General features: G+C 37.8%; 1 protein-coding gene across 3 annotated transcripts in view; it reads left to right on the forward strand.

Annotated features, from left to right (window-relative positions):
* Positions 1 to 16,855, forward strand: part of ARID4A (AT-rich interaction domain 4A) — a 76,215-nt gene extending 59,360 nt beyond the window's left edge. For 2 of the 3 annotated variants that reach the window (XM_030811260.1, XM_030811268.1), the window contains 7 exons: positions 1,905 to 1,989; positions 3,673 to 3,874; positions 7,256 to 8,386; positions 8,600 to 8,704; positions 9,102 to 9,308; positions 9,964 to 10,110; positions 15,021 to 16,855. In XM_030811260.1, the coding sequence (XP_030667120.1) occupies positions 1,905 to 1,989; positions 3,673 to 3,874; positions 7,256 to 8,386; positions 8,600 to 8,704; positions 9,102 to 9,308; positions 9,964 to 10,110; positions 15,021 to 15,124 (1,981 nt within the window). In that variant the 3' untranslated portion in view covers positions 15,125 to 16,855. The remainder of the gene's footprint in view (positions 1 to 1,904; positions 1,990 to 3,672; positions 3,875 to 7,255; positions 8,387 to 8,599; positions 8,705 to 9,101; positions 9,309 to 9,963; positions 10,111 to 15,020) is intronic. The other variant, XM_003267739.3, reaches the window with a different exon arrangement.
* Positions 16,856 to 17,995: the final 1,140 nt, after the last annotated feature.

Raw genomic sequence — 17,995 nt, forward strand, 5'->3', positions numbered from 1 at the left:
GGCTAATATAAGTGTCCTGAGCATGTTTAAGGTAGGGTAAGCTAGGCTGTGATGTTCAGTAGGCTAGATGTATTAAATGCATTTTTCGACTTAGGATATTTTCAATTTGTGATGAGTTTATCAGGACACAATGGCATCATAAGTAAAGGAGCATCCGTATAGGTAGTCATGGAACCATGTCAACCGAAATACATGCATACAGAAACCATGTCCTTACTTTGTACATCTCTGTGGTAACTGGTTTACAAAGCAAAAATATGTTTTCCAGATACATGAGTTTCTGTTAACACGCTACAGTCTAAAGCAAGTTTGTCCAACCTGTGGCCCACAGGCCATATGCAGCCTGGCATGGCCTTGAATGTGGCCCAACACAAATTCATAAACTTTCTTAAAACATGAGATTTTTTTTTTTAGCTCATCAGCTATCGTTAGTGTTAGTGTTATTTTATGTGTGGCCCAAAACAATTCTTCTTCTTCCATTGTGGCCCAGAGAAGCCAAAAGATTGGACGTTCCTGGTCTAAAGCAAGGACTGCCTGTTGTTTCTTTACTTAACTGTACATATTTTTAGATTTTGACTTAATTCTATAAATACTTGTATATTTATATAATGTAAAAACTGTTATTTAGTTCTAGAAAGCTTAATTTCTTATTTGCCCCTGATTAGTCACTTGGACTATAGACATTCAAAAGTGATAGTAATCATTTGAGAAGACCAGGTGCAATGGCTCATGCCTGTAATCCTAGCACTTTGGGAGGCTGAGGTGGGCACATCACTTGAGCCCCGGAATTCAAGACCAGCCTGGGCAACATGGCAAAACCCGTGTCTATAAAAAATACAAAAATTAGCTTGGTGCAATGGTGTATACCCGTGGTCTCAGCTACTCAGGAGACTGAGGTGGGAGGATCATCTGAGCCCAGGAGATCATGCCTCTGCACTCCAACCTGGGCAACAGAGTGAGACCCTCTCTAAAAAAAGTGCCGGGTCACCCCTATAATCCTAGCACTTTTGGAGGCCGAGGTGGGCAGGTCACTTGAGGTCAGGAGTTCGAGACCAGCATGGCCAACATGGTGAAACCCTGTCTCTACGAAAAATAAAAAATTAGCTGGGCGTGGTGGCAGGCACCTGTAATCCCCGATATTGGGAGGCTGAGGCATGAGAATCACTTGAACCCAGGAGGCAGAGGTAGTGAGCTGAGATGGCACTACTGCATGCCAGCCTGGGTGACAACATTGAAACTATCTCCCCAAAAATAAAAGTAAACAAAATTTAAAATAAATTTTTTAAATAAATGTTTAGGGGAAATGAGTTTTCAACTTGAGCTAAACAGAATAAACTTAGTTAAAGGAGGTAAAATACAGATATCTCTAAAAAATTTCAGAGTCCTAAAGGCAATGTAGTTCAGAAGAAAATTTTACTGGAAATACTAGAGACTAGAGAGAGTGTTGAGGAGGAAAAGGAAGTTGAAATGGACTTGATAAAATAAGTTGATAAAATAACCTGAAACTGATCACCTTGCAAATTTGAATTTATCTGACTTAGCTTTCTATTATTCATTCAATAGCACGAATTCTAGTGCAGAATCTGATTGTAAGCTCAGGTCTCTAAAAGCTGTGGAAAACAAAACAGTTCAGATTGTCTTGAATCTAGAGTTTGCTTTCCAAGACTCTCCCTCTAAACCTGTTAACTCTTAAGAAATCCTCTTGCCTTTCCCTAGTGAGTATACAAAATACCTACTAGAGTTACTGGCACATGTTACCAGCAAACCAGCCCCTGTGCCCTTCATATACTTGCCAACACTAAGAACAAACTATTTAATCTGTCTCACTGTTGTTTTTGTTTGGTGAATACATTTCAAAAAGGTTATAATTTATAAAGTTTGTACAAACTCTTTTTTTTTTTAAGGTATGATGAGTGGGTGAAGGCTGACAGGATAATCTGGCCTTTGGACAAAGGTGGACCAAAGAAAAAACAGAAGAAAAAAGCTAAAGTATGTTTGTAGATTTATGTCCTTTATAATATGTATAGGAATTATCAAAATTGTATTGTATGTTTTTTAAGACTTAAGAACAGTTTTAGGTTTATACCAAGATTGAGAACAAGGTATATAGACCTCCCATATACTCTCTGCCCCATGCATGCGTAGCCTTCCCAGATTGTCAACATCCCCCACCAGAGTGGGATGTTTGTTAGAACTGATGTGCCTACATTGACACATTATTGTCACTCAGAGTCCATCATTTACATTAGGGTTCACTGTTGGTGTTGTATATTCTATGGGTTTTGACAAATATATAATGACATGGATCCATCACTATAGTATCATATAGAGTAGCTTTACTGCCCTAAAAATCCTTTATGTTCTGCTTATTCTTACCCCCACCCCAACCCCTGACAACTACTGACTTTTTCTCTCTCCATAGTTTTTGCCTTTTTGAGAATATCATGTAATTGGAATCATACACCATATAGCCTTTTTAGATTGGCTTCTTTTGCTTAGTAATATGCATATACAATATTGTGTCTGTTTAATCTTATTGTAATAACCATCTTGGCCGGGCGCGGTGGCTCACGCCTGTAATGCTAGCACTTTGGGAGGCCGAGGCGGGCGGATCATGAGGTCAGGAGATCAAGACCATCCTGGCTAACATGGTGAAACCCCATCTCTACTAAATATAGAAAAAATTAGCCAGTCGTGGTGGTGGGCGCCTGTAGTCCCAGCTACTCGGGAGGCTGAGGCAAGAGAATGGCGTGAACCTGCGAGGCAGAGCTTGCAGTGAGCCAAGATCATGCCACTGCACTCCATCCTGGGCGACAGAGCAAGTCTGCGTCTCAAAAAAAAAAAAAAAAAAAAAAAAATCTTGATTCTTGAAAGATAATTGTGATTTTCTCTTTATAACCCAGAAGCTTAAAACTGACACATTACCACATTGTTTCAGCAAAGGTGAAAACCAGCAACCCCTAGGGCATGACTTTCAAACTCAAATTCCTGTAGAGGCTTTATAGGAGAAGGATAAAGTAGGACGAACCATGACAAACGAGAGGTCACATTCCTCATTTAGATGGAATGGAACTAACCGCTCTGCTGTGGGAATACAGACCCAGGGTTGCCAGATTTTAGGATTTTTCAAGACCACTATCTTTCTTAAAATGTGAAGTTTGACTTTTAAATGCTAGAAGCCAATACTAAAATTTTAAAACACATATATACTGGCCAGTTGTACCCTCACCCACATCCTCAATTGTCAAGCTTGGCTGTGGAGATTTGCCCATTGTTTTGTCTACTGGATGATAGATATCTTTCCTTTCTGCAGGGGATAGTGGGGAACAGCGGGGAGTGCTGAATAGTTGTATAGCCTTCTAATGCTGTGACTCTGACCATCACAATATAATTGCAATATTACAAATTGTACGATATTGTATTTACATAAATAGAAAATATGTTAGAAATTCAGCAGTGGAGGATTATATACCAATTTCAGTGACACTAATAAGTTCTGATAACCTCTCAGACCAGCCAGAAAACTCTTGTTGATTATTCTGTAAGCACAGACTAGGAAGTGACATATAAAATATCAAACCTTTTTTGAGATGTAGTTTTCTTTGGATAAGTAGAATGTTCATTTTTCATACAGCATTGGCCCTTCTCATACATTTTGTTGTTGTTGCCCAGAATAAAGAAGATAGTGAAAAGGACGAAAAGAGAGATGAGGAGAGGCAGAAGTCAAAACGGGGACGACCTCCTTTAAAGTCAACCCTTTCATCAAACATGCCGTATGGCTTATCTAAGACAGCGAACAGTGAAGGAAAATCAGGTACCAGAAGTGCTCGCAGCAATATACCAGACAGCTCACCTCTGTCAAATGGAATGGAAGGTGCTCAATTTTGAGGATGGCTGACTTTAAAAAAAATCAATAACATAAATAATAAAACTTCCATTGTGTGAAATATTCACAGTACAGGTTGAGTATCCCTTGCCCAAAATGCTTGGGACTAGAAGTGTTTTTGATTTTTGATTTTTTTTTGAGTATTGCATATACATAATGAGATATCCTGGGGATCGGACCCAAGTCTAAACATGAAAATTAGTGTTTCATATACACCTTATACACATAGCCTGAAAGTAATTTTATACCATATTTTTAATAGTTTTGTTCATGAAATAAACATTGTGTTCTTTGAACCATCAGAAATCACAGGTGTAATTGTCTCAGCCACCCATGTGAACAGTCTGTGATTGTTTGGCATCACTGTTATTCTTGACTCTGAATTTATATGCCACCTACTGATAAGCAGTTTTCCTACACTTATTCACACATAATTACATAACAGTAAAATATATGACTTACAATTAATACAGTGGAAAAATAGTGTGTGTGGGGAAACTAAGCAGCAAGGTAGCATCACCAGAATACCTGTATCAGCTGCTAAACAACAGTGACAACAAACAGCAGGCTTTCAATCTCCACCTACGATGCTGTGTTTTCATTAAAAGGTTACCCGTACACTAGCTTGGGGTTGCTGAAGAAACTGTTGTGCACCTGTGTTTGGATGCAACATGTCCCATGAGGTCAGGTGTGGAATTTTTTACTTGTGGCGTCATGTTGGTGCCCAAAATGTAGTGGAATTTGGAGCATTTTGGATTTCAGGTTTTTGGACTAGGGGTGTTCAACCTGTAAATCACCTAGGATTTTAATCTCATATGATTTAAACTATAAAATTTGATTTGAAGAAAATATTTTGCTATATCATTGTTATTTAAAATTTAGTGATGTTTTCATTTAGGAATACTTTTTCTCATAAGTATCTTAATAATATATTTTAATAGAAGGTGAATTGACAATCCATGCATCCTAATGTGTGCTACACTTTCCCTCAAAGCCTGTACCAGTGTCTCCTATAAATTCAATGCTGTTCATCTGGGATCTTTCAGCAAAGCTGAGACCATGTGGTTCTAAGAGAACACAGACTACTGTGGTACAGGCATGTTTTATAATGAGTATAGGTGAACATATTTTATTCTGCTTGTACTCGTTTCCCCCACTTTTCTATCTCTGTATACTTTTAAATGTAATTAAAAAATTTTAGGCTGAGCACAGTGGTTCATGCCTGTAATCCCAGCACCTTGGGAGGCTGAGGCAGAAGGATCACTTGAGCCCAGGAGTTCCAGACCAGCCAGGGCAACATAGTGAGACCCCATCTTTACAAAAAATTTTAAAAATTAGCCAGGCATGGTGGTGTGCACCTGTGGTCCCAGCTACTCAGGACGCTGAGGTGGGAGGATTGCTTGAGTCTGGGAGGTCAAGGCTGCAGCAAGTGTAATCATATCACTGCACTCCAGCCTGGGTAGCAGAGCGAGACCCCACCTCACTCTATTGCCCAGGCTGGAGCGTAGTGGCGCAATCTCAGCTCCCTGCAACCTCCACCTCCTGGGTTCAAGCAGTTTTCCCGCCTCAGCCTCCCAAGTAGCTGGGACCACAGGTGTGCACCACCATACCTGGCTAATTTTTGTATTTTTAGTAGCAATTGGGGTTTTACTATGTTAGCGAGGCTGGTCTCACTCTCTTGACCTCAAGTGATCTACCCGCCTCAGCGTCCTGAAGTGCTGGAATTATAGGCGTGAGCCACTGTGCCCAGCCACCAAAAAAGAAATTTTAAATGGTTGTCTTATATAAAAATTTCTCTTCTTTCAAGAAAAAAGCTATACTGAACTACATGTTTGCTATTAGTCCATATGGTGCTTGTGTGCAAATTATAAAAGGACATCCTTCCTCTTTACTGCCTTCTGCTGACAAATGTTTAAGATGTCCACAAAGTGAAAGGTACCCTCTTAGAAGGCATATGTGTGTGCAGTGTTCAGTCTATAAAACTACATACCAGCCTTATTAAACTACCACTGAAAGGGATTTTTTAAAACATGAAAATGAATTCTACATTCTGTTTATGATAAAACCACAAAATAAAACTGCATACACCTTTTCACTTAAAAATTCATGTTTGCAAGGCCGGGCGCGGTGGCTCACGCCTGTAATCCCAGCACTTTGGGAGGCCGAGATGGGTGAATCACGAGGTCAGGAGATCAAGACCATCCAGGTTAACATGGTGAAACCCCGTCTCAACTAAAAAAAACAAAAAAATTAGCCGGGCCTGGTGGCAGGTGCCTGTAGTCCCAGCTACTCGGGAGGCTGAGGCTGGAGAATGGTGTGAACCTGGGAGGCGGAGCTTGCAGTGAGCCGAGAGCGTGCCACTGCACCCAGCCTTGGTGACAGAGCGAGACTCCGTCTCAAAGAAAAAAGAAAAAAAAAAAATTCATGTTTGCAGTTTTGAACTTCTTGAGGATTTGAGCACCATGTGGACAATATTTTTATATTTTTTTAGGTCCTATGCAGTCTTAGAACCCTACTTTATTATTTTACAAGTTCCCTTACAGGGAACAATTTTTGTTTCCTGTACTTTCTTGTCTGTTAAGAATATTTAAAGTTTTGAGGATTCCAGTTGCCCATTTTAAAAACTTTTCTTGCCGGGCACGGTGGCTCATGCCTGTAATCCCAGCACTTTGGGAGGCTGAGGTGGGCGGATCACTTGAGGTCAGGAGTTTGAGACCAGCCTGGCCAACATGGCAAAACCCCGTCTCTACTAAAAATACAAAAACTAGCCGGGCGTGGTGGCCAGCTCCTCAGGAGGCTGAGGCAGGAGAAATACTTGAACCCAGGAGGCGGAGCTTGCAGTGAGCCGAGATCACGCCACTGCACTCCAGCCTGGGCGACCAAGTGAGACTATGTCTCAAAAAAGAAGAAAAGAAAAAAAAAAAACCTTTTCTTTCCACAGTTATTTTAAGTAGAATGTCATATTCCTTTCTTAGGATACAAAATGCCCATTACCTGTCCCTCCTAGATACCATCTCAAACCACTTAAGAAATAAACTTCATGTCTAGGATGTCTAGGTACTAATCCTTTGATCTTTTTTAAAGACTATTGTACCTAAATATGATACTGGGGAATATTGCAAAATAGCTTTTCATATAGATTTGAGTTAGCAATATGCAATGTAATATATTTTTGCTTGGAGCTTAGTTTCCCCTCCCCCTCAAATTCTTGGCACAAATGTTACGATTTGTTTTATTTCAGAAATTTCTACAGGGAGGTATTCAAAGGTACATGATTAAAGATTTTTATTGTTGTTTTTGGTAAGATTTTTATTATAAAATTACATTGGTAATATAAAAACCTGTATAATATAATATTTCCTCTTACAGACTCTTGCTCATCTGATAGTGAAACAGAAGATGCTTTAGAAAAGAATTTAATAAATGAAGAACTTTCTCTTAAAGATGAACTAGAAAAAAATGAAAATTTGAATGATGATAAGCTAGATGAAGAAAATCCAAAGATTTCTGCACATATATTAAAAGAAAATGATAGGACTCAAATGCAGCCTTTAGAAACCCTGAAGTTAGAAGTTGGAGAGAATGAACAAATAGTACAGATTTTTGGAAACAAAATGGAACAAGCAGAAGAAGTTAAGAAGGAAGCCGAAAAATCTCCAAAAGGAAAGGGAAGACGAAGCAAGACAAAAGATCTTTCTTTAGAAATTATAAAGATTTCATCATTTGGCCAGAATGAAGCAGGAAGTGAGCCTCATATAGAAGCTCGTAGTCTTGAATTGTCTTCATTAGACAATAAAAACTTTTCTTCTGCTACAGAAGATGAAATTGACCAATGTGTGAAAGAAAAGAAGTTGAAACGGAAAATACTAGGACAATCATCACCAGAGAAAAAAATAAGAATTGAGAATGGAATGGAAATGACAAATACTGTATCTCAAGAAAGGACCAGTGATTGTATTGGATCTGAGGGAATGAAAAACTTAAATTTTGAACAGCACTTTGAAAGAGAAAATGAAGGAATGCCATCATTGATAGCAGAGTCAAACCAATGCATCCAACAGCTGACTAGTGAAAGATTTGATAGTCCAGCTGAAGAAACTGTAAATATTCCAGTAAAAGAAGATGAGGATGCAATGCCTCTGATCGGGCCTGAAACCTTGGTTTGCCATGAAGTAGATTTGGATGATTTGGATGAAAAGGATAAGACCAGCATTGAGGACGTAGCAGTTGAAAGCTCTGAGTCTAACTCTCTTGTTTCTATTCCACCTGCCCTACCTCCTGTAGTCCAACATAACTTTTCAGTAGCTTCACCACTTACTCTTAGTCAAGATGAGTCTCGAAGCATAAAAAGTGAGAGTGATGTAACGATTGAAGTTGATAGTATTGCTGAAGAATCTCAAGAAGGTCTCTGTGTGAGGGAATCGGCAAACGGATTTGAAACTAATGTTGCCCCTGGTACCTGTAGTATAATTGTACAAGAGAGAGAGAGCAGAGAGAAGGGTAAGGACTTTCTAGGGAAAAGTAAGTGCTTATATGAAACCAAAAATTAAAACTGTTGAGTTTTAGGTACTGTTGATCTGTAAAGTACTTTCTTTTTCTTTTCTCTCTTCTTTTCTTATTAAAAAGAAAGAAATGTCAGTGTAGTCTGTTGAATAAATATACCTGCTCTTTTTTTTTTTTTTTTCCAACGTTCTCTCTTTCCCCTTATTTCAGGTCAGAAAAGGCCAAGTGATGGAAATAGTGGATTAATGGCAAAAAAGCAAAAGCGTACCCCAAAGCGAACAAGCGCTGCAGCCAAAAATGAAAAGAATGGAACAGGTTGGTGTTTTTCAGTGCTAGCTTTTGTATAGTGTTAGTATTTTTAGCAGTTTGTTGGCTTGTTTTAAACATAAATGGAGCAATACTATATTGTTTTATAACTTTGCATTTTCATTTAACAGTATTATACTAGATATTTTGCCATTTTTATTCTTAGGAACTCTAGCTCATTCTTTTTAACAACTTTAGGAAAGTATTCAATAGTTTATCATTTTTAACCGTTTCCCCCTTGGTGAGCATTTAGGTTTTTTTGTTTTTTTTTTATATTGTTATAAACTTTGTGCATTTGTGCACGTATTGCTGTAGGATACCAAAAAATGTAATTGTTAGGTCTGTTGCGTTTTGATGTTTAAGAATTTTATTTATAATCTGAGTCAATCTTTTTTATTATTTATAGGACAAAGCAGTGATAGTGAAGATCTTCCTGTCCTAGACAATTCAAGTAAATGTACCCCAGTAAAGCATCTTAATGTATCTAAGCCACAGAAACTTGCACGATCTCCTGCAAGAATATCCCCGCACATCAAAGATGGAGAGAAAGATAAACACAGAGAGAAACACCCGAATTCATCCCCTAGGACATATAAATGGAGCTTTCAACTCAGTAAGAAGCTTATAGAAAACTTGATAGATGAATATTGTAAAGTGGAATAGATCTTAAAATATCAACTTGGATTAATGTTAATAAAATAAGGAATAATGATTAACTATTTAGATATTCCAAATATTGCCTCAGCAAGAATCACCACTTGTTATCTTAAGTATAAATCTGTGTCTTTTCATAAAACTAACTTGATAAATATTGACTTACAGGAAGGTCTCCATTAAGAAGCCATGTATGATTTATATAAATCAGTGAAACTGAAGTGCCCTTTGTAGCACTAACAGTTAGGAATAACCAGTAGTTATTTCTATTATGTAACTAGTAGTAGTGAAGAAAATGTCAATACAGGGAAACTATTCTGATAACTATAATTATAGATAGGTCAGGGTTAGTTTGTGTTGATGTTTTCTTATGTTTTTTTTCTGATCATTTAAGTAATAAATGTTTAGTATAGAAAATTTGGGATCTAAAAATAATTCTTAATCATGAATTTAATTCACATCTTCCCTGTTTACAGTCTTATTCAGCTTACTGTAGTAGATTTTAATAAACTAAAGCTTTTGTTGATTTATGAGTTAGACGTTTGATAGAACTGCCATCATTTTTCTCACAGAATTATTTTAAAATCCAAATTAACTTTTTTCCCCCCTTTTAGATGAATTAGATAATATGAACAGTACAGAGAGAATCTCATTTCTCCAAGAAAAACTACAGGAAATCAGAAAATATTATATGTCTTTGAAGTCTGAAGTTGCAACCATAGACAGGAGGAGAAAAAGATTAAAAAAGAAAGACAGGGAAGGTAATTTTATTATAATTTTTCTCCCCTTATATTTCAAAACTATATCCTATCATTTTAGAAGATTTAAATTTGATACTCTCTGAATACAGTACACATTCATTAATTGCTGTTTTTAAATTCCTAGTGTTTTCTGTTGTTGAAATGAGTAGGTCAGCAACTGAGTTAATCAGAATGACACCCTTAAAAGGGAGTATGAACCGTTTTTCAAAATGTGTGATTGTACTAAATGTGATGGATCCTCAGGTAGAGCATAGTCCTTCTGAAATTCACTCTTTGCTCAAACATTTATTGGCGTCTATTAACAGGCACTGTATTTGCTATGGGGTTCACCAAAATGAATGAGACATAAGGCTTATTCTCAAGGAGATTATCTTGTTGGGATTATAAATCATTTCCTAAGCAACTAAAATAAAAGATAGTGCAGCTCAGCAACTTTAAAGAGCACATGCCATGTGCCAGGCACTCTGCCAGGTGGCGGAAGTACAGAAATGAGTTAGATACAGACTTTCTTCTCAAAGATCTTAACATCTAGTGGAACAGTGTATACCCTGAGAATGATATTAACAAGTACAGGAGTTAGTGGAAGGAGAGGTTACTTTGGAGTAGTGTCTGAGCTACTGAGGAGAGGGAATAGTGTCTGAGCTAGCCCTTCGGGTGTTGTAGGATTGACTTCCAGTTAAACATGAACATGTCCATATACAGTCCATCCCCAAGCCCTGCTAAAATAACAGTAAAGGAAATTAAAAGCCCTAAACTCAAAAGGACAAGAGAATGACCACAACAGACAAGAAATGTCAACAGTAGATCTTTTGGAAGCTGCATAACAGATGGACTACTGTAACTGTCCTAGCAGATGAGATAATGCTGAAACTAAGCTTGCTTGTCCTTGTAGTGGGACAAAACAACAAGAAGCAAGCCAATTAATACCATGTAAGCCCAGAAAAGCTTTCAGAAGGGATATGGGACAATGCTGAGAAATGGGATTGGTTGAAAATGGAAGGAGAAATTGTATCTCTTCTTCCCATCTGTGAAGCATGTCTACCTCACCCCCAATTCAAGCAGAAAATAGATTAACTTAAAAGAGAATGAGGAAATCAGTAGGCTTGTAGACTTGGGGGCACCAGCCACAGCTGAGGGTAATGATTAAGTGCTAAACCAAAATAATGGATAGAGTGAAAGTTTGCATACTGAATAGTTTCCCTCTTCTAACCCAAGGCCTAATCCTCTTGGCTCCCTGAAAGCTGGCAGCCAAGCTTATGCTTATTCCTGGGAGGGGATTGGAAGATGCTTCTAAAGAAAATGACCAGCCCAAGAAAAATTACCTACTATTTGGATGTTCCTCAAACAAAAATCAAGATCCTTGCCAATCACTACCTGTGCATTGTCCATATTTAAAAGCCCTGATGCTCATATACAGCTTTCAGTCAGCCTTTTAATGTTAAATATGGAAACCACATGACCAGACATTTGACCAGACATTAATGTTAAATATGGAAGCCACATGACCAGACCCTACATAAAGGCAGAAGCCAAAGTAGAAAAAGGAGAATAAAAAGGAACTGGAAGAAAAAAACAGATAATGTACCATATTTAAAAAAATAGCACAAAACTATTCTTAATCCAAGTTGAGTATCCTTTATTTGAAATGCTTGGGTCTAGAAGTGTTTAGGTTTTTTATTTTTTCAGATTTTGGAATATTTGTACATAATTAAATATCTTGGTGATGGGACCCAAATCGAAACACAAAATTCATTTATGTTTCATAGACACTTTATACACATAGCCTGAAGGTAATTTTATATAAATAATTTTGTGCATGAAACAAAGTTTGTGGTAAGTGCTTATGTGTGGAATTTTCCACTTGTGGCATCACATTGGTGCTCAAAAGTTTCAGATTTTGGATTTTTGGATTAGGGATGTTCAGTTTGTATCCAGAGATAAAGGGAAAGATATTGCCACCTTGAAACAAACGCATAATAACTATTTTAAAAATTCAGAGAACAAGAAGGATATTTTTAAAATATGATAGCAGGAATTTAAAAAAAATAATAAGGCAGTGAAGCTGAAGAAATTCCACTAGAGGGTCAAAAAGACAATAGGAGAGAAGAAATAAGAGAAATATGGAATCTGGTGAGGAGATCCAACTTCTGAATCATAGGATTTCTAGAAGGAGAGTTGAATAAACAAGAGGAAGTTGTCATCAAAGATATTTTTAAAATTCTAGAACTGAAGGATATGAGTTAGAAAATTGAAAGGACTCACTGTGCCCTCTATAAATAATGGGGGTGAAAATCATCAAAGCATATGAAATTTCAGAATCCTATGGATAAGGAGTGGATTCTAGGCCTGGCACAGTGGCTCATGCCTGTAATCCCAGCATTTTGGGAGGCAGAGGCAGGCAGATCACCGGAGGCCAGGAGTTTAAGACCAACCTGGCCAACATGACAAAACCCCATGTCTACTAAAACTATAAAAGTCAGCTGGGCATGGTGGCAGATGCCTGTAATCCCAGCCACTCAGGAGGCTGAGGCTTGAGGATCACTTGAACCCGGAAGTGGAGGCTGCTGTGAGCACCGAGATTGCACCAGTACACTGCAGCCTGGGTGACAGAGTGAGAGTCTGTCTCAAAAAAAAAAAAAAAAGATTCTAAAAATTTACCATATAAAGATACATATATAAAAAGAATTGGATCTCAGAACAGCATCAAGAGTCTTACATCCGATTTCTCAATGGTAGTACTAGAAACTAGAAGCCCAAGCTAAGAAGACATGGGACCGGCAAACAAGGAATCCTACATAGGAAAATAGTGAAGGAATATCTGAAAGTGATGGTGAATGGAAGCTCTAGGATGACCACTGCATAGCAGACCTAGAAAGCAACTATTCCAGGAGTAGGATGGAACAGGAGGGGAAAGCTCCAGAAGGGATGTCTCTTAAAAAACAAAAGGTAAATTACCTGATAGGGTTGATCATGTTGAGAGAAGTTTTCTGCCTCTAGTAGAGATTTAGAGGATGACTTTGTGGTAGAGTGACCTGTCATGTGTGGCCTTGACCATTGTGCTCCAAGTCCAGCGGTTTTTAATTCCTAGAAATAGGAACAGGATGGAGCAAATGGAAAGAGATCAGACTTCTCATGTTCGTCCTTTTCTTTTAAAAACTGTAAATAGCAAGAAGTCTTTACAGAACTTTTGAATATCAAAAGAAGAAAAGAACAAATTAGCAAATTAAAATTTCTTCAGAGAACCCACCACTTGCTCTGGGGTCAGTTTCCTAAAAGTGACATACATTTCAGACAATTAAAAAGATTTTCTTTTTTTTTGAGAGGGAGTTTCGCTCTTGTTGCCCAGGCTCTGGAGCGCAATGGTGCAGTCTTGGCTCACTGCAGCCTCTGCCTCCCGGGTTCAAGCTATTCTCCTCCCTCAGCCTCCCGAGTAGCTGGGATTACAAGTGCCCGCCACCGTGCCTGGCTAATTTTTGTATTTTTAGTAGAGATGGGGTTTCACCATGTTGACCAGGCTAGTCTCTAACTCCTGATCCCAAGTAATCCACCCACCTCGGCCTCCCAAAGTGTTGGGATTACAGGCATGAGCCACAGCGCCCAGCCAAAAAGATTTTTTTATTACCGTTTTTTTTTGGGGGTGGGGGGACGGGCTCTGGCACCCAGACTGGAGTGCAGTGGTGTGATCATGGCTTACTGCAGCCTCAGACTCTTGGGCTCAAGCAACTCTCCTACCTCAGCCTCCCGAGTAGCTGGTACCACAGGTGCCTGGGACCATAGGTGCCTGCCACCACACCCAGCTAATTTTTTAGTTTTTGTAGAGACACATTCTCTCTATGTGGCTCAGGCTGGTCTCGAACCCCTGTTCTAAAGCAGTCCTCTTGCTTTGGCCTCCCAAAGTGCTGAGATTATAGGCATGAGCCAACATGCCCAGCTTATTATAGCCTTTTCCCCATTTTTATTTGCTTAGGTTTTTATAATGAGTTATTAAGTTGAGATTTGAGTGATTTCTAGCATACATGTAAAATTTGTTGCCTGGGCATAGGGCTCATGCTTATAATTCCAGCACTTTGGGAGGCTGGAGCAGGAGGATCGCTTGAGTCCAGGAGTTTGAGACCAGCCTGGGCAACGTAGTGAAATCCCATCTCTACAAAAAATTAAAAAATTAGCTGGGTGCAGTGGCATGTACCCATAGTCTTAGCTACTTGGAAGGCTGAAGCAGGAGGGTCACTTGAGCCCCAGAGGTTGTCATGATACTTGAATAAACAAAAATTAAAACTTTAAATAAAATAGGATCAGGCAAAGACTGGCAGAAGACAAGAGTTTTGCAAGGAAAGAAAAGATAAAAGCAAAGAGCTTAAAAAGTGGCAAAACCCCTAATGCTCAGAGTACCAATCCCTAATCTGTGTTATGTCCTCCGGGAGAAAATGATGTTAAAACCATCTGAGGACTTTTTGCTTATCACACATCATTACTTCGATCCTGATCTCCATGATTCTGATACCTGTCAGAGGAAATCCTGAGTTAAATTAATTCTCTTATAGTCCTGTGACCCATAGATAAAGCAGAAATTCCGTATGGTTCCATGTTTATCTCAGGTTGACCTTGTTTCTGATTGAGCCAAGTTCCTTCATGGGATCTCCCAACTAGAGGTTTAAGAGTTTTTGTCTCTTTAATCTTTACATTTTATGATGTCTTTTTAAGTGTTGAGTAGTACTTAACTGACCAAAGACTAACTCCACTTAATTGAGCCAAACAAAATTTTTGCTGACAATTTGTTACTCCTTCATGTGACATGTAAGAGGCCTGTGATTAAGGTGAATAATGTTAAGAATTTTATTTCTAATTTGCTATTAGCTGGGTATCTTTGTGTAACAGTTTTTGGATCTAACATAGTTGTTTTGATTCCACAGTGTCTCATGCAGGAGCCTCCATGTCATCTGCTTCATCAGACACTGGAATGAGTCCCTCGTCATCATCTCCCCCACAAAATGTACTTGCTGTAGAATGCAGGTGATAAACATTTTCTCTACCTTCCCAGCAGTTTGCTGCCATGGACATAAATCCCCAAACCCTGAATTACAACCACAGAAAGCACTCAACTGGTTTGACATTGCTAAGTATATCCTGTATACTTTTCCAGGCTGGATTGTATCTATTTCCCTCTCTCTTCTTTTTTCTTGTTGCAAAAAATAAGCTGATTAATAAGTGAAGGTTAAGCAGCCTGCCATATTTGTCATAATTTTTCCTCTTTACTTTTGTTTTTCGTTTGTTGTGATATAGAACAAAGGGCACTTAGCAAATTTGAATTTGTATAATAAAGCTTTCAGGTGTTATAGAAATCATAGACAAGCAAGTGCACATGATAAACATCAAAATATTACCCAGCTGAATAATTACTGCTGCACTTTCACTAAGATGTATTTGAACACTTGGTGAGTAGGGGGTTTATGTTGTGTTTTTTTTTTTCATTATTGTTGTTTTTTTTATTTTTGTGGAAGCACTTGCTATTTAGAACTGCCAAAGTATATGTTCAGCAGTGTGCCCAGGATTAAAGGTGTAAATGGGACAAAATAAATTGTGAAAGGAAGTGTAGTTGACTGAAAACTACAGTTGTAATAAGTCTTCCACTTTTTATAGGATTTTTGAGCACACAATTATGCAAATATTTTAATGTTTATTAATGTTTACAGTGGAATTGTGAATAAGTTTTCAGTGGACTATCTTATCCCTTGACAAAAATATTTTGTCTTTTTTCTATGTAATTTCAGAGTTTTTATTTTGTTACAAAAAGACAAAAATGAAATATATAACAACAATGAAGTTATTTAACAAGATTTCTAAAGCCGAATTTTTTGTGTAAAATAAGGTATTATCTTGCAACTTGTTAAATATATTTATTCAGACATTGGATGTTGTATTTTTATGTATTTTTTAAAATATTAATAAAATTGAAAAAAAGAAAATTCTAGGTTAATTCACTCTTTGGATGACAATAGCTCTCAGCTGTCTTTTTTACAGGAGGTTGCATCCTGCAGCCTTGCCTGTGTTACCGTCAAACAGTATAGAACTATAAATGGGCATCTGGATCATTAAAGTATGTCCTTGTTTAGAAACTTTGGCAGTCCTAGTATTTAAACTGTTTTGAGGATCAAATTTTTGGTTGCCCTTAAGATACTTTGTCACAGTTTTTATGTTTGCTATACTGCCGAATGAATTTATATCTCCCAAAGTTGAGATGCAACAACTAAGTAAAGCAACTATGTATGCTTTGTCTGTGAATTGTTCCACAGACTGATACATTTTGTAAATAATTCTTCCAAAATCATGTATTTAAAGCAGTTTTGCATATACATTATGTAAAAAGGTGATTTTTTAAAAGCAATTTTTAAATTCATGTTTGTACATTGAAAGGGGTTTTTTTTTAAACCTCCTTTTCTGTGTTTAATATGCTGTAGAATAATAACCTAGATGCTCTAGACTGTATATCAGGATCTGATTTACAAGAAAAAGTCAGAGCTAAACACTAGTGATGGCATAGCATTACTGAAATCATTGTTTCTTAATTTCATTTTACCACATTGTGAACTTGTGATTCAGATTCCATTTTCTCAGAGAATTAAAAACAAAAAAAATACTCTTGTAAAATGCACTTTTCTGTCTTTTCTTTGCAAAGCAGAAGTATCTCAATGTAAAATAAAAATGGAGCTCAGTGGGCAGTATTAATAAAGGCCATGTTTTAAACATAGGCTTTATACTTTTAGTTTTCATTTAAGTGATTGCTTTTTTCCTAAGTGCTCGTAACTTACAGTTGGAAAATCAGATTTCACAAAACCAAGCATTTTAGTATATTCAGCCTTTACAATAAAATATTTCTACTAATTATAAAAATGAAAAAAAAAGTGTCATTTAAATCCAGTTGGACCTAGGAGGCAACCTTAGATTCATACATTAAATATTTTAATGATTTCCTTCTGTAGCAATTCAATAAATGTGAGATAAATAAGTTTTCAGCTTGAGTACTGTCCCTTCTAATTGATACAAATTTGGTCATGAAGTATTGGGATGTTGCTACAAAGAGCAAAACTGTGTATTCATTGAATAGATACACACTGTTAAAATCCTTTTATTTGGAGGCTGGAAAGGATTATGAAATTAAGTGAATATTGACTAAGTATGACATTTCAAATATTGAGCATATTTTGAGTTTAGGTAAACTTTGACTAGATACCTCTTACATGTAACTAAGAAAGTAAAAATATATGCTGGGTGCAGTGGCTCATACCTGTAATCCCAGCACCTTGGGAGGCAGAGGCAGGCGGATCACAAGGTTAAGAGATCAAGACCATCCTGACCAATATGGTGAAACCCCATCTCTGCTAAAAATACAAAAACTAGCTGGGTGTGGTGGCACACGCTTGTAGTCCCAGCTACTCAGGAGGCTGAGGCAGGAGAATCACTTGAACCTGGGAGATGGAGGTTGAAGTGAGCCCAGATCATGCCACTGCACTCCAACCTGATGACAGAGCGAGACTCTGTCTAAAAAAAAAAAAAAAAAGTAAAAATATAAAGACACTCTGATATAATGGAAGTTGCCATCTGTAAAATCAAGTTATTTAAAAGATTATGGTGCTGTTTTAATATTGCATTGCTCACTTTTATTTATTTCAATTTTTGAAACAGGGTCTTGCTCTGTCACCTAGGCTGGAGTGTAGTGGTGTGAACACAGCTCACTTCAGCCTTGACCTCCTAGGCTCAAGCCATCCTCCCACCTCAGCCTCCTGAGTAGCTGGGACTACAGGCATGCGCCACCACACCTGGCTAACTTTTAAATTTTTTGTAGAGGCAGGGTCTTGCTATGTTGCCCAGGCTGGTCTTGAACTCCTGG

The sequence above is a fragment of the Nomascus leucogenys genome, chromosome 1a (assembly GCF_006542625.1).
Source record: "Nomascus leucogenys isolate Asia chromosome 1a, Asia_NLE_v1, whole genome shotgun sequence".
Taxonomy (NCBI): domain Eukaryota; kingdom Metazoa; phylum Chordata; class Mammalia; order Primates; family Hylobatidae; genus Nomascus; species Nomascus leucogenys.